Genomic DNA, 22,631 nt, shown 5'->3' with positions numbered 1-22,631 from the left:
CTTTGGAGAGAGAAAGATTAGCTATGGAGGAAAGGAAATTGGCGCACCAGCTCCAGCTTAAAGAAATGGAGCTGTGAGCATTACAATTAGGTGCGCCAGGAAGTTCTAATGGTGGCAGCGTACCCGAGGTTCGGGGGAGTGATCCTGAAGGGAGTGGTGCAGGGATCTTCTGACCCAGTGAGGCGGGAGAGGTGAGGAGTAGCCCAGCTAGGTCCCAGGATAGTGAGAGGGTTGTAGGGCCTCACATTCCATCTACAGGAGGGAGTGAGACGGGGAGGTGTCCCGAGGTGCCCCAACCACAGTCACAGGGCCTGGAGAGTTCCATAGGGGGACCCCAGGTTGGGAACCTAGGCTGTCCTGACGTGCCTTCTAGTAAAAGGGATCCCCTTGTGTCAGGAGAACCCGGAGCATCAGTAACCTCCTACTCTCCTGAGGCGAAAAGCCGGGAGAAAGCTCTGCCTACTTTTAACTTTGTGTCACCTTTATTCTGTGTTTACCTTTTAAAAATTGCACTGCGTCGAATCCCTGGCACCTCCAGGACGTGCCCAGAAAGGAAAAAATAAAAAACCTGACATACAGCGGATTTAGCGCTGTCTCAGGAAGGACACTCTCACAGTTACTGCCGCCATTGACAGCGTGCAGCGAGGCCACGCCCACTTGAGGACACGCCCCCCGCCCTCGTGTATAAAGCGCTGATCACTAGCGCTATACACAGAACCTCCTACCCTCCTGAGGCGAAAAGCCGGGAGAAAGCTCTGCCTACTTTTAACTTTGTGTCACCTTTATTCTGTGTTTACCTTTTAAAAATTGCACTGCGTCGAATCCCTGGCACCTCCAGGACGTGCCCAGAAAGGAAAAAAACTAAAAACCTGACATACAGCGGATTTAGCGCTGTCTCAGGAAGGACACTCTCACAGTTACTGCCGCCATTGACAGCGTGCAGCGAGGCCACGCCCACTTGAGGCCACGCCCCCCACCCTCGTGTATAAAGCGCTGATCACTAGCGCTATACACAGAACCTCCTACCCTCCTGAGGCGAAAAGCCGGGAGAAAGCTCTGCCTACTTTTAACTTTGTGTCACCTTTATTCTGTGTTTACCTTTTAAAAATTGCACTGCGTCGAATCCCTGGCACCTCCAGGACGTGCCCAGAAAGGAAAAAACAAAAAACCTGACATACAGCGTATTTAGCGCTGTCTCAGGAAGGACACTCTCACAGTTACTGCAGCCACTGACAGCGTGGCCACGCCCACTTGAGGCCACGCCCCCGCCCCTCTCGCTCCTATAAAAACATGTGTTTCCACCGTACGCACAGCGGACGGGCGCAGCGGGCGCGCCGGCAGCGCGCCTAAGGCAAGCCCGTCTGGGCCCGTCCGGGCCCGGTCGGACCCAGGGCCAGGGACCCTGTCGGACTCACCCCCCGATCGTCTGGTTTATACAGGAGACATGCTCCTGGCTCTACAACCGGAAAAAAAACAGGGATATCGCTATACTCACGACGAAGGTAAACCTTTTTCCAACTGCACGCGCTGCTACCCAGTCACTCAGACCTCAGCCAAACCTGGACTTCAGATAGGGCTGCTTAACTGCCGCTCCCTCCCTAAGCACGCACATGAAACCAACCTGATGATACAAGATCAAGGCGTGGACGCACTGTTTCTCACCGAAACTTGGCTAACCGATAGCTCTGACTCGGATATCATCATCGCCCTTCCCCCAGGCTATCTCATTCAAACCCTGCACAGACCCAAAGGGAGAGGAGGGGGGTTGGCCATAATCTACTGGGAACACCTTATCTGTAGAACCAACAACGCCAACATTGATGACTGCGAAAGCTGCCATTTCTCCATCCAAACCTCCCCGGCACAGCCCCTCTCGGGAATACTGATTTAACGCCCTCCGGGCACTCCTGGTAAATTCCTTAATGCTGTCACTGAAACGGTATCACAACTATCCTCCGCTGCTTCTAATTTTCTCATCGTAGGTGATCTTAATCTTCACTTCACAGACCCCACTGATCGGACTGCCTCCGACCTTCTCCTGGACCTGATGTCATTTAACATCCGGTTGGTTAACAACGAACCCACCCACGATAAGGGACACCTCCTAGACCCCGTCCTCACCAATATCGATTATATTACCACCGACCCTCCCCTGCCCCTGCCTTGGACCGATCACTTTCTAATCCCTATTTTTTGGGACTCACCTATTGTCCCCCCCAATCCGTGAAAATCCAAGTCACCGATAGACGATGGCACTAACTTGTACCAACCGAATGGGCCACCACTCTCTCAAACTCCATCCCTACGCTCTCCACCGATCCTGTTACGGCCGATAAACAGTTCAACTCATGGATCACATCTTCGTTAGACTTACTCCTCCCCAAAACCGTCACTCTCAAACATACCAAACGAGTGTCTCCTGCTCCTTGGTATACTTCAGAGCTTAAATCTCTGCGACAGGAATGTAAGAGAACAGAACGTTCCTGGAGGAAGGATAAGTCCAAGACAAAGAAGGACGCCTATCTCACATCCTTACTAACTTACAAAAATTCCATTAGCAAAACAAAAAGTTCATTCTTTCAGGAAAGAATAGAAAATTCAGCTTGTTCCAGCAAAGAATCTTTTATCATCTTGAAAGAACTCCTTAAAGTTCCAGACCCCGGACCGAGAAACCCCCCAGACCCCAAGGTAGATCAGGAAAAATGCCACCAGCTAGCCAGCTTTTTCCAAGAAAAGATTCAAAAAATCCTCGACTCGATCCCTCCTACAAATCAGAGCGAGGAAAACGACTCCCCCGATACTCCTACCCTCCCCCGCCTATCCTCGTGGGGTCAAGTAACCACCGAAGAAGTCAAAAATACGCTAAATACCATCAAAAGCGGATCTCCTAGGGACCCCGCTCCGCTACGGACCTTCAAGGAAGTAGTTCCTATCATCGTCCCTCCCCTCACCCATCTGATCAACGCCTCATTCCGACAGGGAGTTGTCCCCCCCTAGCTGGAAGGCGGCAGTTGTCAAAGCACTGTTAAAGAAACCCTCCTTGGACCCCGCGGACTTGGCCAATTATAGACCAATCTCCCTTCTCCCCGGGACCAGCAAGATTGCAGAAAAATTGGCAAATAAGAAACTATCACAGTTTCTGGAATCCAACAACCGGCTAAAAAGCTCACAGACAGGTTTCCGCCCAGGGCAGGGCACCGACATCGCCCTTCTGGCGGCGGTGGAGGAGGCCAGAGCGCTCTTAGACGAAGGAGGATCAGTGGCAGTGATCCTCATCGACCTCAGCGCGGCCTTCGACACCGTCAACCACCAACTCCTGATCAAATGGCTTAAGAGGGTCGGTGTAGAAGGTACCGCACTATCCTGGCTTTCGTCCTTTCTGGTCCAACGTTCCTTCCAGATCTGGGAGAATAACACCCGCTCCTCCGAAACACCCCTCCAATGTGGCGTGCCTCAGGGCTCCTCCCTGAGCCCCACATTATTTAATATCTACATGTCCCCATTGGAGGAGGTTGTCATCCCGTTCGGAGTGAGCATCGTCAGCTACGCTGATGACACACAATTAGTTGTGTCCTTATCCCACCCGAGCAAACAACCTGTGGACTTATTGAACTGTCTGACGCTGATACAAGGTTGGATGAACAGGTCAGCCTTAAAACTGAATGGGTCAAAGACTGACATTCTCCTCCTTGGTCAGAAACGACTCACCCTCCCCCAGAAAATCTGGCCACCCTGTCTGGGCCCCCCCCCAGACCCAAAACAGGAAGTAAAAAGCCTGGGTGTGTGGCTCGAAACCGACCTTTCTTTCAACGCGCAAGCAAAAAAAGTAGCCGGGACTTGCTTTGGGCTCTTGAAATCAATGAGAAAGATCCTCCCCCTACTTCCTCCCACCTCACAAAAACTACTAATCCAAGGCCTGATACTCTCCAGGCTTGATTATAGCAACTCTATTTACTTGGGCGCCCCTGAGGCAACTCTGAATAAGCTACAGAGAATCCAAAACATCGCTGCCCGGATCCTCACCAACACTCCTGCCAGAGCCTCGGCCAAACCAGCATTGAAGCTTCTCCACTGGCTCCCAGTGAGGGAGCGAGTGAAATTCAAAGCCCTCTGCCTGGCCCACAAACTGCTGCAAAATCAAGGCCCCCGATCCTAAGAAAATTTATCAGACCTTATAAAGCCCCAAGATCCCTTCGATCGGACAAGGAGTCTCTTATCATCATCCCCAGATTCAAGAAGGCACGCTCGGGTGGAAGACGCTTCTCGGTCCACACCGCACGCCTCTGGAACGCACTCCCCAACGACCTGAGGACAGAACCAAACTACTTACGTTTCAGGAAGCGGCTGAAAACTCATCTTTTCCCGTAAAATAAGCACGCCTCCCTGAACTCTGCCCTCCCTTCCCCCCCCCCTTTCTCCTTTGCCCTCGGACCCTCAGATGTAGGAATCTTAGCGCTGGGATACCTCCGGGTGACTACGCGCTCTATAAAACTTTTTAATAATAATAATAATAATCAAAGCTCCAGTGGTTCGGGGTTCTGACCAGTCGCAGGGTTTAGATCCTGGACTGGGGTTTCAGGTTCAGGAGTTGCCTGACCTGGAGGGTGGGGTACCTGTAATTAAGGACCCCACCGGTTTGACTTCTAGGGGTACTTCTCCCGATGGGGGGGTGCGGAACTCTGGAAGGGGGTGCGGAGGGAGGAAGGCCTCTCCTCTGTCACCGGCTCAGCCACAGGGCGCAGATCCCGGGTTGGGTGGCCAGGTTGAGGGTTTGCCGGACCTGGTGGGTGGGACCTCTGTAACCAGAGTACCCCCAGATTTGACTCTCAGGGGTACTACTCCAGTGAGGAGGGTGTGGAACTCTGGGAGGGGGTGCAGGAGGAGGGAGGACTCGCCCCTGTCACCAGTTCAACCTAAGGGTCTAGACTCTAGGTTGGGGAGAGAGTGGTGTTCTGAGGTTGTCCCGCTTAGGAGGAATGGGCGGAACCCCAGAAGGAGAGGTAGGGGGAGGAGAGTCTCGCCCCTGGTGGCTGGTCTGCCTGAGGGTTCGGACTCCAGGTGGAAGGACCATTGGAAGTTTGGAGCTGCAAGGAGGAGAAGAAGAGTGGCCAAAAGGTATTACGGGCCTAGGGCTACTGCCCTCCACTCTGTGAGAGAGCTAGGGCCAGAGACTTTTGGACTGTCTAGAGGGCAGTCCTGGCCACATCCCACTAAGGAACACTAGCGGGGTTGGTTGAATGGTGAAGAGCTGGCAGATGCCATTGAAGTTACGGGCCTGCGTCCACCTTTTTCCGCCCCAAGCAGGGAAGCCCATCAAGGCGATGATTGGTCTACCCTGACTTTTGGCTGGGGGGGGTTGTGTTGGACTTGGCCCTTTTTCCTGAAATTTTTCGCTTTTCGCTCCCCTAATTCTGGATGTCCCCCCCTCGTAACAAAGTTGTATAGGCCCTGTGAGGTTCAGCTGTGCCTGGCTGCCGCTTTGCTCTGTAGGCGCTTTACCTGATTGTAATAGTACTTTTGTGCTGCATTAGCGCTCTTGCCGATTTTGATTTGTGAATTAAGCCTTCAGCTGTGCCTGGCTGCCGCTTTGCTCTGTAGGCGCTTTACCTGATTGTGATTGTACTTTCATGCTGCTTTAGCGCGTCCTCCCCAAGCGCCCTGTTGTGCTCCCCCCTCCTCCATTTTGTTTGTTGTTGTCGTGCGCAGCCCGCCCCGCCTCCCAGCTGAGACGCCCTCCCACAGACTACAAACGAAGCTTCCCGACCTGGAAGCGCTGTGACTCGCTCTACGCTTTGGCCAGAGTGGTCGCTCCCAGTGCCCCTAGCACCTCACTGGTATCGTTTGCAGCGCTTTTGCCAAATTTGATTTGTGATTTAAGCCTTCAGCTGTGCCTGGCTGCCGCTTTGCTCTGTAGGCGCTTTACCTGATTGTAATAGTACTTTTGTGCTGCATTAGCGCTCTTGCCGATTTTGATTTGTGAATTAAGCCTTCAGCTGTGCCTGGCTGCCGCTTTGCTCTGTAGGCGCTTTACCTGATTGTGATTGTACTTTCATGCTGCTTTAGCGCGTCCTCCCCAAGCGCCCTGTTGTGCTCCCCCCTCCTCCATTTTGTTTGTTGTTGTCGTGCGCAGCCCGCCCCGCCTCCCAGCTGAGACGCCCTCGCCCCTCCCCCTCCACTCTCCATATATGACAGTAGTTCCCGCGCGCAGCGACCGCGCCCAATCCGCGCCGAAGGTGCGCCAAAGGTAAGCCCGTCTACGCCCGTCCGCGCCTGGACCGCGCCCAGCGCCAGACCCCCTGCCCCTCGCGCTGCCCAACCCTCTCGCATTTCCTACGATGCCGCCACCCTCCTAGCCCTAAACCCCGGTCGCGCCCCCAACTGCGTCCAAGCCGCTCCAGGACACACCCATGGACCTTTCTCCTGCTACTCCTGCAAATTCAGCGGCACCGTCAACATCTCCGCTACGACCACACCTCAGACTCCCGACCCCAACCACCTACAATGCATCCTTCTCAACACCCGCTCGGTCCACAGACACGCCATTGACCTATGAGACCTACTAGACACCATCTCTCCAGACATTGCCTTCCTAACGGAAACATGGATGAACGCTTCCTCCGCCCCAGACATCACCATTGCCATCCCTGAAGACTATAAGATCACGCGCAAAGATCGCACCGGCCACACAGGAGGAGGAATCGCTATCGTCCATAAGAAATCAATCCGCATCTCAACCAGCTCTGACGTCAATCTCGCCAACTCTGAACACCTTCACTTCCAGATCCACATCGACCCCAAGACCACACTCAGAGGCACCCTCCTCTACAGACCACCAGGACCCCGCGCAAAATTCAGTGAAGACATCACGGACTTCATCACTCCACACGCGCTCCCCTCGAAAGAATACATCCTTCTGGGAGACCTCAACTTTCACCTTGAAAAGAACAACAACCGCAACACCACCACCCTCTTGGACAACCTCGCCAACCTCGGACTTAAACAACTGGTCACTTCCCCCACCCACATCGCAGATCACACACTCGACCCCATCTTCACCTCCAGCAATCATGTCTCCTTCAGCCACACTACGGATCTCCTCTGGACTGACCACAGCTGCGTTCACTTCACCTACAACAAGCCCAAACCCACCAACCACCTCCAACCAACTCTACAAAGAAACTGGAACAAAATCACCACCGACCAGATCTCCTCATCGCTCCTTCTAAGCACCCCAGCCCACTCTTCTAACCCAAACCAAGCCGCCGCCAACTTCACCCTATGGTTATCCAACACCGCCGACACCTTAGCACCACTGAAAAAACGTCAAAGCAAACCTGGCAACAAGAAGGCCTCATGGTTCAACGATGATCTTAAGAAGTCCAAGAAACTCTGCCGCACCCTCGAAAAAGCTTGGAAAAAAGACCCAACCACCAGCACCAAGGACGCCTTCAAAAACGCCACCCACACTCACCACCAACTAATCCGAAAGGCCAAGAAAACAGCATTCAAGGATCGACTTGACAACAACGCCCACAACAGCAAGGAACTTTTCAACATCGTCAAGGATTTTTCCAATCCCTCAGCCAACTCCAACGACATCACCCCCTCTCAAGCCCTCTGCGACTCCCTAGCCTCATTCTTCCACAACAAAATTGCAGACATCCACAACAGCTTCGACAACCAACCCGGAGTCCAACCCACCCAACCATATGCTGAACACTCTCCCCCCGCGAACACCCTTAACAACTGGAACCCAATCTCCACCGAGGACACCATCCGCCTGATGAACTCCATCCACTCAGGATCCCCCACAGACCCATGCCCTCACCACATCTTCAACAAAGCAGACTCCGTCATAGCACCGTTCCTCCGAGACGTCATCAACTGCTCCTTCAATTCCGCCACCTTCCCGGAAAACTGGAAACACGCTAAACTCACCGCCCTTCTGAAAAAACCCACAGCGGACCCCACCGAACTCAAAAATTACCGCCCCATTTCGCTCCTTCCATTCCCGGCCAAAGTCATCGAGAAAGCTGTCAACAACCAGCTCGCCGCTTTCCTCGAAGCCAACAATTCCCTCGACTCCTCACAATCTGGATTCCGAGCAAAACACAGCACTGAGACCGCCCTTATCGCAGCAACAGACGACATTCGAACTCTACTGGACAATGGAGACACAGTCGCCCTCATCCTCCTCGACCTCTCTGCAGCATTCGACACAGTCTGCCACAGCACCCTTTTACAACGCCTCAGCAACATCGGAATACAAGGAAAAGCACTTGAATGGATCACCTCGTTCCTCACCGGAAGAACCCAGAGAGTCCGCCTTCCACCATTCAAGTCCGAGGCCACCGAAGTCATCTGTGGCGTACCACAAGGATCCTCACTCAGCCCCACCCTCTTCAACGTATACATGAGCCCCCTCGCGGCCATCGCCCGCCAACACAACCTCAACATCATCTCTTACGCGGATGACACTCAACTAATCCTTTCTCTCACCAAGGACCCCAGCACCGCCAAAACTAACCTACACGAAGGAATGAAAGAAGTCGCTGAATGGATGAAACACAGCCGTCTGAAACTGAACTCAGATAAAACAGAAGTCCTCATCCTAGGTACATCCCCCTCTGCATGGGACGACTCTTGGTGGCCGGAAGCCCTTGGAAAAGCACCCATCCTGACAGACCACGCACGGAACCTAGGCGTTATCCTGGATTCTTCACTCTCAATGAACAGACAAGTCAGCGCCGTATCCTCATCCTGCTTCAACATTCTTCGCATGCTCAAAAAAACATTCCGCTGGATCCCCACCGAGACCACGAAAACAGTCACCCATGCTCTGGTCACGAGCCGACTGGACTACGGAAACACCCTCTACGCAGGTACTACCGCTAAACTCCAGAAGAAACTCCAACGAATCCAAAACGCCTCAGCCAGAATCATATTGGACATCCCACGCAGCGAACACATCTCTGGTCACCTGAAAGACCTCCACTGGCTACCCGTCAATAAGAGAATCACTTTCCGACTGCTAACCCACGCGCACAAATCGCTCTACGACATTGGACCAGAATGCCTCAACTCACGACTGTCCTTCTACACCCCCCCCGCCATCTACGTTCTTCCAGCCAAGCCCTCGCCACTGTACCTCGCATCAACAAGACCACCATGGGAGGCAGATCCTTCTCATACCTGGCTGCTAAAACATGGAACTCACTTCCCACTTACCTTCGCCTCACCCAGAACCACCTAGCATCTTAAAACGTGGATATTTGACAAGTAATCCTCCTCCCCTTCCTAAGCGCCTTGAGACCCTCTGGGTATGTAGTGCGCTATATAAATTCTCTGACTTGACTTGACTTGTGTATTATTAAAATCAATGCAAGGTGCAGGTGCCCTCTTCCCCCAACATGGCTGCCACTGACCCCTGCTACTGCAGCGTGGTCTTGTGAGGCGCATTCTAGTTGCCAGGAGCTGGCTGGGACCCCAAACATTGTTGCCATTCCAGCCTGCCTTGCCTGCCCACAGATAGAGTAGGGAAGCTTCTGGCACCTTCTAGAATAGGGGCAGAGCCTATTTTTGCCGCCTTAGAGGGTGGTCACCTGACCTGGGCCTATATAAAGAAAGGGAGGGAAACTTTCCAGTAGTTGGGGCGTCACTGACCTGGGGGACCTACGCAGGAGATTTAGGCGGTAGGGCCTAGTCAGGGGCCTATGCCACTGGGAGTGACAGGGCTTAGGTGCTGCTTTCCAGCCCTGAACTAGTCCACTGATCTGGCCCGGCGGGAGGGGAACCCATTGACCATCTACAGTGACCTGCTGAGGAATCCTGTCAGCAGCCCTCAACTCAACCCCCCTTCAAGAAACCAGAAACTGCTATCCACAAGGGCGCCAGAACCATCAAGCACCACGAAGAAGTCTAACTGCGCTAACCAGGTCTACTTGGGATCCACCAGGTACCACCAGGTACAGGGCTGTGTCCACTGTGCGCCCCTTAACCTCAACCTGGGCCCCTGCACTATCCTGCCACTGTCGTGTGGCCTGTCCTGCATCATCTGAACTGCTAAACTGCCTCCCCAGCGCACCCCTGCTGGTCCCTGGGAAGCGCTGCGCCACCAAGAACTACTGTGGCTCCAGAAATTGCTGTTGCCCCCGAGGCGCTGTGTTACCAGTGCTGCTGACTGAACTGCTAAGCGCTCTCATTTGTCTGCACCAGTATCCTGGACTGCCCCACTACTGCTGCTGCTGCCCTACCTACCCAGCGCTCTCCTACTGTGCCCCTGAGTAGCGCTGGAGACTGCCGATCTGCTGAGCGCTGTTGTAATTGCCCCCTTGAGCAGCGGTGTATCTGCCGACCTGCTGCCTGTGAAGAGCGCTGTATTTTCCCCTCAAGCGCGGGATCTCTGACACGTGCCTGAGCGCTGGGAGTGCTGACGTCATTGCCCCCGAAGCGTCATCTGCGCACTTACCACTGCAGCCCTGTGAGGCGCTGCCTGCTGTCCCCGGCGCTGTTGTGTGGCGCCGCTGCTGCCCCTGGTGTTGCGGACCCCGCCTCTGACTGCGGACGCAGTCACGGCCTGGCGCTTGCCTCGGGGGGCCCCTGCTTCTGGACATCGTTGCGGCAGAGGGCCGTCGGAGTATGAAGTGGGCCGCGCTAGGCCCGAAGAAGCCGTCCTGCCGGCATCACATGACGGGGGCACGTCAAGCCATGCCCCCGCCGCGCATTGATTGGCCGCGTGGCCGAGCCCCCAGCAAGCGAGCCTCAGATTGGCTCTGGGGCTCGGTACACGTCATCACTGCCTGCCATTGGCTGCCATCGACACTCCCTCCGGAGCTGTACTGCCATTGGCCGCTGCGGCCTAGTCCCTCCTGCGCCGCATCTTGATTGGTTCCCGGGCCGTGGAGGCTGCGGAAGGCCCGGGAACAGCCGGTTATCATCGCCGGAGGGCTTAGAAGGAGCCCGAGTACCCCCATCGGCCAGCCCAGGCCCCCGGAGGGCCGGAAATTGAGAGGAGGTCGCTTGAGGCCTACCAGGAGGTCTCACCCTTCCCTGCCTGCCGATTTTGCCGAAAGGGGCCCGGAGAAGGCCCGAAGCTCACAGGTAACGTCCCGGGGAGAGGGGGTACTAAACGAGCAGAGCGGGGCCTCCCGGGAGTGAAAAGGAGGCCCCGAAACCGCCCCTCCCCTTGGGAGAACTTGAGACTGGGCCCCGTTGGCCCTAATTGGCCCCTGGAGCCACCGCAACTGGGCCAGAGCCTGCAATCACCCCTCCACAAACATTAGGGGGGCCCGAGTTTGCTGAGAATTGCCCCTGTTAGGTGGAACTGGTGGCTTTCACTCACCCTAGGCCGGCCCAGAGGTTATGTATATGGGCTGAGAGATTGTTTAGTGTTGCCTGGTGCCAGGTTGGGCCTGCTTAAGGAGAATGTTCATTCTGGCCTAAAGAAAGGTTGGTTTACCTGATACCAAGGGTTATTACTGCCTAATGAATTGTGTCCCCATCTTTAATGGAATGTTCAGCCCTAATGCGAGACTCCTTGTTGCCTGATGCAGTGTTTATCTTGTATTAATGAAATACTAATTTAAGCCTTATGTATGGTTACCCTGGCAAGATGAAAGGTTATTCTTGCCTGATGAAAAGTTGATCCATACCTAAGGAAATGTTTTTCAGGTGCACTGGAAGAGTTTACTATTGCGTGGCGAAATGTCCATCCCTGATTAATGGGGATAGTCTAATGTCCAGTCCTGCCTCAGGTATTGTGTTGATTAAGGAATCACCCTCCTGATACTTCTACGCAGGGAAGTGGTTTCTACCCCTGCTACTGCAGTGATCTGCTGGTGCCTGCCTAAAGAAAGGTTTTATTCCGACATAAGGAGAGGTTGTCTACTCCTACCTAATGGAATGTTGAGTAACTTCTAAAAGGAGGGTGTTACAAGGAAAGGTTTCATATGCATGAGCCAAGTTTATATGTTCATTAAAATGTACATTTTCACCTGAGGCCTGGTTCCCTTTGCCTTCGGAAAGGCTTACCTCTGCTGATGAACTATTCTACACTTAATGAAAGGTGTTATACTTACCTGAAGGAAATAGATATGAGTTCCTGCTGAAATGGTTATTCCTAATGAAATGTCCTGTTCTGGTTTAAGCCATGCTGATTTCTAATGCAATGAAATGTTTATTGTGAAGTAATGAAATGCTAATCTATTGAACTGCTCCCTTTACTCCCCTCTGATGAAATGCTTTGCTGAAATAGAAATACCGTGATTTTTGATTATCCTGAACCTTGATCTTATATAAAAGCATATTGTTATAAATCAAACTCACTGGTGTGGTCCCAGTCTGTGCGTGCGTTTATTGTCTCAGTGGATGCGTGTGCTGTGTAGTCACTAAACACCTAAACTTTCGGGTGCCTTACCTGCTCGTGCCAGGCTACCTCCGGGGAACTGGTGACCCCAGTTCTTACAGATGTCCATGATTATTTATTTCGGACTAAGGAAGAAACAAAGGATGGGTAGACCTGACTGATGTTCTCCTATCTGATCCCGCAAGGGAAATATATGTCATTGGATCTTGTTTGAAATTACCAGATGGACCACCTCTGCAACCTATGCAATCACAATGTTACTCACTGTAGTTGGGACATCCTGTATCCCACACAATAAGCCCAAGCTGCAGAGTTGGTTGCCCTCCTCAGGGCTTGTGAGTTGAGTGAGGGACTGACTGTTAATATCTACACAGACAGCCAGTACGCCTTTGGAGTGGCCCATAATGTTGGGCGCCTCTTGGTGGAGAGAGGGTTCTTGACCTCGCACAGACTGCGAATACAGAACGGCCTATTGATACATAGATTGCTGTCCGCATTGACACTTCCTGATAAGTTAGCAATAGTGAAATGTGGCACTCATAAAGCCATTACAGATGATGTTGGGAAGGGAAATGTGTTCGCAGCCCAGACATCTAAATAGACAGCTCGATCAAAGATGAAAAAGATGTTGGCTGCAGGTCCCGCTAGGTGGGTCCCAGACAATGGAATGTTCGAGGACACTTTGGAAAATGTCAGGGAAATTCAGGGTGAGGCAACTCTAGATGAATTGGCAATATGGAAGGAGAGAACAGGTCATTTGGATGAGGATGGGTGTTGAACTGACTTGTCTGGGAAAGAGGGATGGTTGCTGCCCAATTCATATGTGCTCCCTGTTGTTACCATAGCCCATGGCCCAGCGCACATTAGTGCCAAGGAATATGCAAGTTACTGGGCCCAGTGTGTGATTTGGTGTGACAACCAAAGTCACTTCAATAAAAAAAGTCATTGAATTGGTGTGCACAGATTTGTATCTTAAGCAGAAGTTTCATGCAGCGAATCACCCCCAGTCAGCAGGCCTGGTTGAGAAGTACTATGGTACTCTCTAACTGACGCTAGCAAAAATTCAAGCAAGCACAGGACTTCCATGGCCAGATGCGTTACCCTTGGCTTTATTATCTACCAAAGCGACAGCCCATTCTAGAACAGGGATGTCCCTGTATGAGGTGGTCTTCAGACGCCCTGCTAATGTCTGTGGCATCCCAAGACCCAACCGCTTTTCCGAGATAGAGTACCCCTGCTTGTAGACTATCTGTATGAGTTGTCTAAAGATCTTCGTTCTCTTTACCAACAGATACACGCAACGCTGCAACCAGTACCAGAGGGGCCTGGGCATCAAATACAGCCCGGAGATTTTGTGCTTATTAAACATTTTCAACAGAAAAGCTGTTTGGAGCTGAGGTGGAATGGGCCTCTCCTCGTGCTTCTTGCCACCCGCACGGTAGTGAAAGTAGACGGCAGAAAACACTGGATCCATGGTTTACATGTTAAACGGATACCTCTTCCGCTCCCGTATGACCATTGGGTCAACAAAGGCATAGGCTGATCAGGAAGGAGAGAGGGTGCCATGCTTCGTTTTCTTCTCTGACGCCCGATTGAGGTGGGCGCAGACGGACGAAGAAAGTGACACAGCCCTATTCGAGGCGATTCCACCAGAGACAAGGGCCGCCACAGATAACACAGTTTCTAATACACCAGAATCTGAGTCCCGATGCCCACCTGACCCTGAGTTTCGGTCCCTTTTTGTTGATGAAACAGTGCCTAGAATAACAAAATATAATTTGTGGCCCCGTCAGAAGGATGGTGCACCAGCCGAACAGTCTAGGTGTTAGGGAACGAAGGTGCCTATAATAGACTAGAGTGAGCTACACTGGTGTACCGCCCTGGACAGTGGACATGATAGTTGAGGGTACTTGCCCAGGAGGGAGGGTGCCCTATCATGAAAGAAGAGGATTTGTTTTCTGCAAAGGCACAATTGCGCAGCTCCTCCGTGGGAGCACTTCATAGCACCGTCATTGATGAATGATAGGAGCCTACCAGCCAGGCTCTAAACAGACGCTGGTTGATTTGTGCCCCCCTGGTGCTGTTGTTGCAATAGTGGCTCCAGCTTGTGATTTTCTTCCTTGTGACACATATAAGTTGCCCTAGAAGTTTAATAAATGTATCTGTTTGGTCGCCTTATCCATGATGAGGGGCAGCCCTTTGCGACTCTGTGTCCCACTTCAGAGGGGTCTGTTTGGTCCTCTTGGTCCACCAAGAGTAAAATAGCGTTTGTTGGAATAATTTTGCTTTCCCTGCTATTAGTATTTGGGGTGCTGTTCTTCATAGAAGAGAAATATCCTGTTCACGCTTGGATAAGTACTACGCCAACACCACCTCAACATTTTTGGTACCTTAGCGCCTCACGAAGAAGAACACCGGAAATCCTATAAGGACAATTTTTTATTCAGACGTTGCACCACACGCATGCTGTTTATAATACAACAAAATGTTGGGACTGTGGTTTGTTACCTTCTGTCACGCATCGAAGTGAGAACTTGCTGCTTATGCCCTTATACTATGTTAATAGTTGTGAGAGATGGTTCATCTTACTTGGTTTGATCCGCTCATTCTCTCAAGTTGACTCCTTGGAACAAAGAAGCAACAGTTCCCGTTCTTTGGCAATGAATGTGTATTCCCAGCATGGGTCCCCACTTGGTGTTTCCCCTGGAGATGAGCGGTTTGATTGAGTATTCTTGAGTTCTTGCCTCAGGGAGGCAGATTGAGGTAGAAAGGAAAACAGAACAGAGATGGATAGAGATATGTTTTCGCAGTTTAATGTATCACAATATTACCAATACTTTCAATTCCGCAATGTCATTGAAGAAAATCTCACACCCCTGGTGGTGGTAGACGTACTGGCTCCTTTTTGTGTTCAAGGGGCGGGAGACATAGAGGTGGGGGACAGTAGATGCAAAACCACTTCCATATTGAGGATGCCCAAAAGTCTGTCCTTGATCCTGCCACCTAATGTTTATTTTGTTTGTGGTGCTCGTGATTATGTGTGGCTCCCTGAGGGATGGTCCGGGCAGTCTCACCTCCTTCCTCCAGTCTACATAGCCCCTCCCAACTACCACAAAACTCATCGTCTACAGCGTAGGGGTGTCCTAGTCTCACGATTTAAGAGAGTAGGCAATGTAGACAATATAGATCAGACAGATACTTCCTTACAGCAATTTACTGACATAGTGAAGGGCATTCTGCCATTTTGGGGTCCCATGTTCAATAGCCGTAATATTTGTTGCCTTACCAGAGTGATTGAGGGAGTCTACTAGAGGTATACTGACCAATATTGTAGTCAAGCTTCAGGCTACGAGACTCGTTGCTCTTCAAAATAGGATGGTTTTAGACGTCATTCTGGCTGATAGGGGTGGAGCCTGCCTCGTCATCGGCAGTGGCTGCTGCGTGTATATTCCTGATAGTGCCCCTACTGTATATTCTGCAATACAGAAATTACACAGACGTGCTTCAGACATCCACCAAGATAATGGTACATGGTCCCTCACAGGGCGGCTCTGGGGTCTATTGACATCATGGGGTTGGAAAAGTCTACTTGTCCTAATAACTATTGCAGGTGTCATCTTTACATGTTGCTTATGTATTCATTGTCTTCCAGCATGTTGCACCTATTGTGTGAGCAAGCTCACCCGTCTCCTAAGTTCTCAGGGCATTATAATAAAGTCTCCACTATGATAATGCAGGATATCCAGGATATGATTCTCATAGACGAGGGCATTTTCGAGTATTAGTTGGATTTTCATACTAAGTGTGTTGCTTTCTTCTCCATTGTTACATGATTGTCACAAGAGTACTTATGAATTTGCCCCCCCTTAGAATTGTAAAGACCCTACCAAATAGAAAATAAAGCATTTAACCACGCAAGCCAAAAGGAGGGTCTTTTAGGTTTCAAATTCCCATCCCTCCAATAAACATATTTCATGCTATATTAGGTTAGCAGTGTGTGGCTAAATAGATGCCATTTGTGTTTACGCTATGCAACCCGCTGAGTTATCCCCGTAATGTGCAGACTTCAGTTAGCCAGTGTGACTCCATTTTGCATTTTGCGATCCCTATTAGGCTGCTTAAACTGTGCCTGAGTTAGGCCTCATTACTCGTATTTCGTGCCTCAGCAGAACACTGAATTTCGGTATTATTTTCTCTTCTATTCAAGGCTATTTCTCAACTTTCTAAAGAATAGGCCTTTCTGCCCTCACATACCTATCCGAATGTGTAGTTTCTGCTCCCAAGTTACGAGATGCTGAGACCCAGCACCGTAGCCTTGACTCTTCGATAACATGTACCCGTTGGGCAGGTGTTAGCTCATCCTACTGTGCCTCTTTGTTCATGTTCGGACCAGGCCAGTAGTTTTCCATTGTGGGTGTGGTTGGAGGCTTTTCAGGAAGAATGATTACTCACTGTAGACTGTTGGGGGGCCAGTCTCTCAGCAGACATCTTAGGGTGCAGGTCAAGACAGACTCATCTGCAGAGTATTGCTAATAAAATGTATACTTGTATTCTCTACTTTCTGATCGACTCTTCATTCTTGTGAAGACATAGCAGGTGCTTGTAAGTGACCTGGGTGGCCCCTAAGGGCCTCTTCCTTCAACGTGGTATCAGTGAAGCTACCAATCAGGAGCTCTGGTGCGGGTGTTGAGATGCATTTGCTGCATCAGAGCAAATGAAGTCTTTGGTGCTGCAACTATTTGCATCGAGATGCATCGTGCTGAGTCAAGATGCATCAAGCTGGGCTGGTTGCCAACGTCAAGATGCATTGAGCTGGGTCGGTGCTTGCAAAGCTGCCAAACAGGAGCTCCAATGTGTAGTCCTGTATTGAGTTAGACCAGTTTCCAGAGTCGAGATGCGTTGCACTGGTTTGTTGCTTGTGAAGTCGCTAAACAGAAGCTGCGATGCTCAGTCCTGCATGGAGTTGTTAAGAATTGCGGTGGTGCAAGTATCCTATGTGTCCATGTATCTTAGAAGAGAAGGCCAGTCAACTTATTTCTGAAGGTCCTTCTTCCTTAAGTAGCAGGACAGCAGAGCAGTCCTTATTGCAGGAGGATCAGCAGGGCTGCATAGCAGCTGTGCAGTCCTTCTGGCAGCAGGGCAGCAGGGCAGCAGGGCGGCAGAGTAGTCCTTCTTAAATCTTTTATAGTCTGGACTGATTGTCTGCACGGCAACCTGCCCCTGTACTACAGGACCCATGGGAGCTTGTTTTACGTGAACGTTTTGCAATACATACTGTACAAGTCGCCTAAATACAGAAACTGTATCATTTAATATTCCTACTATATCATTTATCTTAAGGTTATTTGGATTTGGATATGGTACATATACAGCCAATACTGGCTATGTAACCCAATATTAGTTACGGGACCCAGTGAAACAATTCTATGTGTTGTGGAGGCAAACCACTAAACCAATGTTGCTGTTATTGGTAAGCTAAAGGAACCCCCAGGTTACGATATGCAATGTAATGTGCAGTTATGACTGCAGCTTTATATGTATGAAAGTGCCCCTTGTTGGTTTCAATAGGATCAGCTCTACCCATAAGTATAAAGTCTCAAAGGTGTATGCAGCATGTGCCCCTCTCACAAATGTTACTGCCCCCTGTTGTCGGGGTCGTCTCTGTCTTTGTGATGTTGTGTGACTGCTGCCCTGTAGTTTACCCCTAACACAAAAAGAACAGCCGTTTTTTAGAAACAGATTCAATAAACCGTAGATAGGCACTGGGGGTATTGTCAGGATTCCATTTAATCACAGACAGGGCATCAAGTGTTACATGAGCCCAAGATGGAAACTTTGAAGAACAGGGCAATGGGTACTGAATATGCAAACACTAGAATGGTATCCAGGTGCTGGCTTCACAGGTTTTATTCACTTTTTAGTTTCAAGACACTTCTGGGAAATAAAGAGCAGAGAAACTATTTAAGGGACTAACAAACTTCCCTGACAATGTGGCTGTGTCGTGTATGTTCACACCAATATCAAGTCCCTCACATTTGTCATTGTATTCCAAATCGTTTTCCTTGCTCCCCTAGATACCTTTCTTGTTTACACTTCTTGTCCATATGGTGGCCCATGACGCTTTCCTCTCTCTCTTGCTTGCTCACTCAGCTCCAATTCGGTATGGGGTTTGCAGTGGTATCCTTGTATGCAGGGGGTTCTGAAGTACTGTAAAAATAACATAAAGGGCTATGCCTACCAATAGCCCAATCCAATTTACCAAATAATCGGTCAGTTGGCAGTGAAGAAAGTTCAATCGTTTATTTAAGCAAAATACTGTATAGAGGAGCCTCTCACCCATCAGGTGCGCGGAGAAGACTGCTGGCTTGCATTCAAACACAAGATTATTTACTTTTTCAGTTCAACACATATAATCACTGTAAAAGGAAAAGCACCAGTTGGCCCTCGAACTCCAGGGAAGGACCATATATGGCACACATGATTAGTTTCAAAGCTTAACTATTTATTACTGAAAAGGTCAGGAGGGGTGACTCCCTTTTGTCTTGGTGCCCGGGAGTGTAGGTATGGAGCCTTCAGGAATACGCTTATGATATGTTATGTTATGTTATAGTTTTGTTGAGCGCACAGCTGCCACAGTTAAGGGGCGTCCCGGCCCTGTCAGTCTAATTGTACGAAGTAGCTGAAACAGAACAAAGCAGAGTCCCTAAGTCAGTGGAAAGAGGAAGGTCTTAATGGCTTTCCGAAAAATCAGTATGTCCTCTATACCACGAATAAAGACTGGCAGAGAATTCCACAATTTATCCGCCAAGAGCCGAAATGAACGGCCCCTGATATGGCAAAGTTTAGCCCTAGGTATAGGTCGAGTGAACAGCCTGCTTTCAGCTGCTCGCAGTAACTCAAGTAAATGGGGTTTGACAATTGCCGGAGAGTAACACGTGGTCACGGCCCCTGTTCAAGCAGAAGTTCGAAAATGGCGTCTGTATGGTTTTAGGCCTACTTTGTTAGCAGTTTATACACAACGAGTAAATAAATGATATTCACTCTACAAAAGCATATATGTATATGTCAAGCAAAAGGGGTACATGTAGATACATCATGCTAACATTATATAGGTCCTATACTCCCTAAGCATGAGAAATCTGTTTTTTATCCCTCAGTTCATCACAGTAACATCCATCCCCAACAGTGTAAGCCTGAGTCTGGTTATACTGCTGCTATATTCTACCAAAAAATATCTCAGTTTACCTACAGCTTAGTGTGTATTACAGCCGGCGCAGTGAACACCCATACACCTACCTGTGAGAACTTCAGTATCGGTCTGACCGAGTAACTCCCCATTGCTTGTTGGATCAGTAGTTCACCGACGGCGAGGGCGTTCAGTGGGTTCACATGTAAGGGACCTGATAATGTTTTCACAAAATATCCCAAAACAGCTTTTCCTGAGTATATCAAACTATGTAACTTATCAAGGCTCTGCTTGTTTTAGCTGCCACTTTAAAACACCGATTTATTTTAGAGTAATGCAATTTCTGGTTCACTTTGAGACTGCAAATCAATCTATATACATAATGTGTCTTAATGTTTTTTTAAAAAGTGCTATTCGATCCCCCAAGAATATATCAAACCATGTTTAATGTATTTGTTATGTACTATTAGAAACATTGATGTAATATGTATTTCAAATATATCCATGTGCATGGCTGAAGGTAATTCACCCTAAAGAATACTGCCTAATTAAAAAATTAGTAGTGAACATGGAGAAGACTAAAATTTTATTTGAAAGAATACTGCCTAATCAAAAAATTTGTAGTGAACTTGGAGGAGACTAACATTTTATTTGAAAGAATACTGCCTAATCAAAAAATTTGTAGTGAACATGGAGGAGACTAACATTTTATTTTAGAGAATACTGCCTAATCAAAAAATTAGTAGTGAACATGGAGAAGACTAAAATGTTATGTTTCGGGAGGAGAAAAATGAAGTTCTCATGGTATCTTGGCACAGAAATGCTCGAGAGGGTAACAGAATACAGATATCTGGGAATGTGGTTTACGAGTACCCTGAAATGGTATACCCAGTTGGAAGCTTTAAAAATGAGGGCATCGGCTTCTGTGAAGGACCTAAAAAGATTTAATAGTGTTTACGGAGAAATGTCGGATCGGCCGGTCATAAAAGCCTACCAAGCAATGGTCCACCAGCAATTTCTGTATGGAGCAGAGGTACTTTATTTAAGCGGTAGGAACTCCTGGGATAAAGAGGAGGGAAATATCCTAAAAAGCTTGTTCTTGCTGCCTAAATCATCAATGGTACAGGCAGCAAGACTTGAGTTGGGAATTACCTCCTGGGCTATAACTGCCTGTATGGCCCTAATACGCTTTTGGCAGCGCTTAGGATCAGGGGAGTCTCTTGAAATTTCCCAATGCTCTAAAGGGGAAATTGCCATTAGTGAGCTGCCCTGGGCAAAAGAGACTAGAGCATCAATAAGTGAAGTGTATGGGGTGCTTGGTTTGAGGGTATGCTCGCAGCAAGGCCATGTGATAATAGACAAGAAAGAACTAAGGTCTTTGGGATTTGATATGTCTCATATATATGATCGGGAGTACCTCTCGTGAAAAATTTCTGCGGCCCATATGACCCAGGCTTGGGAAAATGTTCAACATTTTCCAAATGTAAACCGGTTACCCAGTTACCATTTAAGGCGGGAAGTGTTAAAAATGCGAATTGGGATAAATCCATGTTATGCGAATAATGGGGTTCGAAACCTTATGATAGATTGTAATTCACTTGTATGTAGGTACCCCTTGTGATATTTTACAAATTTTATTAGATTGTATGACGATTTTAGACATACGAAAGGAGATTTTATGTCCGATTTTAAAAAAATATAGGATCAAGAATAGGATGCAAGCTGTTTTTGGTGGGAATGGTGAACTTAGAGGGGAAATTTATGAATACAGTTAAAGTGTTCCTCAAGTGCACAGAGTAAGCATTGTAAGTGGTTCCCTTAGGATTATAGGAGATTGTGCTATCAAGGGATAACAGTATTACTCGTCATATATATGAAGTATACACTTGTTCCAGCATTGAATTTCAACAAATTACATATTTGCCTTTCACAACAAAATATTGACTAAACATTACAGAAATTCTCACCGGCGTACTCTGGGAAGACACAGCCCAGTTCAAAAATGTTACTATGTATTGAAGCTTTTATTAGTTGGAAGTCGTCATTTAAGTAGAAAAATACATAACTTAAAACCACGTCACTGGTTAACTGTTGTATTTTCTTTAACTTCCAAATGTGTTCTTTCGCCTCTCCCCTCTTTATAAACTCCATCTAGTCACTCCTGCCCTTTCTTGGTCAACATCTCCTACCAGCTGCATACCATATCCCCTGCTCCATGCTAGCCTCCCCTTTTACTGGCCCCACATTATCCTGTCCTCTCTTTATTGGTGTTCTTTTCCCACCTCCCCTAGAATGTAACTCCCTCCTCTTCCACCTTCTCCTTCTGCTGCCTTGCCCCTATCTATCTTTCTCTTGTTTTTTGCTCCTTCGCCGTTTACATTCTTTCCTTGAACTTATTCCCCCAATCATGAGCCTTTTCCTCCTTCACAAAGCTTCCCCGTCGGCCTCAACTCTTACCTCATTGTCATTTGCACAGTGTTGAATGGTTATCTGTTGGCGTATGATTATTTATCCTATTTACATACATGTTTTTATGACGAGTTGCCTTGACTTCTTATTCTGTCTCACTGTATAGTATGTTCACACCCTTAGAGTTGGATTGTGTCTCATAAAAATCTGATATAATTAAAATTATCTTCTGCTGAAATCCAAACTTTCTCATATATGGCATGCTGAGAAGCATCATTCAATGGCTCCGTGGGACTTGCCCACTCTAACGTGTCCATCTCTGCTTCCTTTCTAGTGGGATCTGGTGTGCAGTAGGCATTCGTGGAAGGAGTTTGCCCAGTCCATCTACATGACTGGGGTGCTGATAGGAGCCATTGTGTTTGGGAACCTTGCTGACAGGTGTGTACAGTCTTCCGTTTAAGTTCCTAAATGCCAACATTTGTTGGGGCTGAATGTTTCAATCCCGGTTTTCAGGATTTCGAAAATGTTAATACATTATTTTTCGACTGTGCACAAGAAATCCATTCCTCCTAAAACTGCTAAAGTACATTACCGAATTGCATTATAACAGCAAAATGATTGCTAATGATTGTAAAATGACTTTGTACAGTATTTTTTATCTTGTATATACAC

General features: G+C 48.9%; 1 protein-coding gene across 1 annotated transcript in view; it reads left to right on the top strand.

Annotated features, from left to right (window-relative positions):
• The window catches only part of LOC147692349 (solute carrier family 22 member 6-A-like), a 1,393,226-nt gene that overhangs the window by 275,042 nt on the left and 1,095,553 nt on the right, over window positions 1-22,631 (top strand). The window contains exon 2 of the mRNA XM_086938578.1: window positions 22,294-22,397. Within this exon, the coding sequence (XP_086794704.1) occupies window positions 22,294-22,397 (104 nt within the window). The remainder of the gene's footprint in view (window positions 1-22,293; window positions 22,398-22,631) is intronic.

This window comes from Lissotriton vulgaris, chromosome 9 (genome assembly GCF_964263255.1).
Source record: "Lissotriton vulgaris chromosome 9, aLisVul1.2, whole genome shotgun sequence".
Lineage (NCBI taxonomy): Eukaryota > Metazoa > Chordata > Amphibia > Caudata > Salamandridae > Lissotriton > Lissotriton vulgaris.
This window is presented reverse-complemented; position numbering and strand designations above follow the sequence as displayed.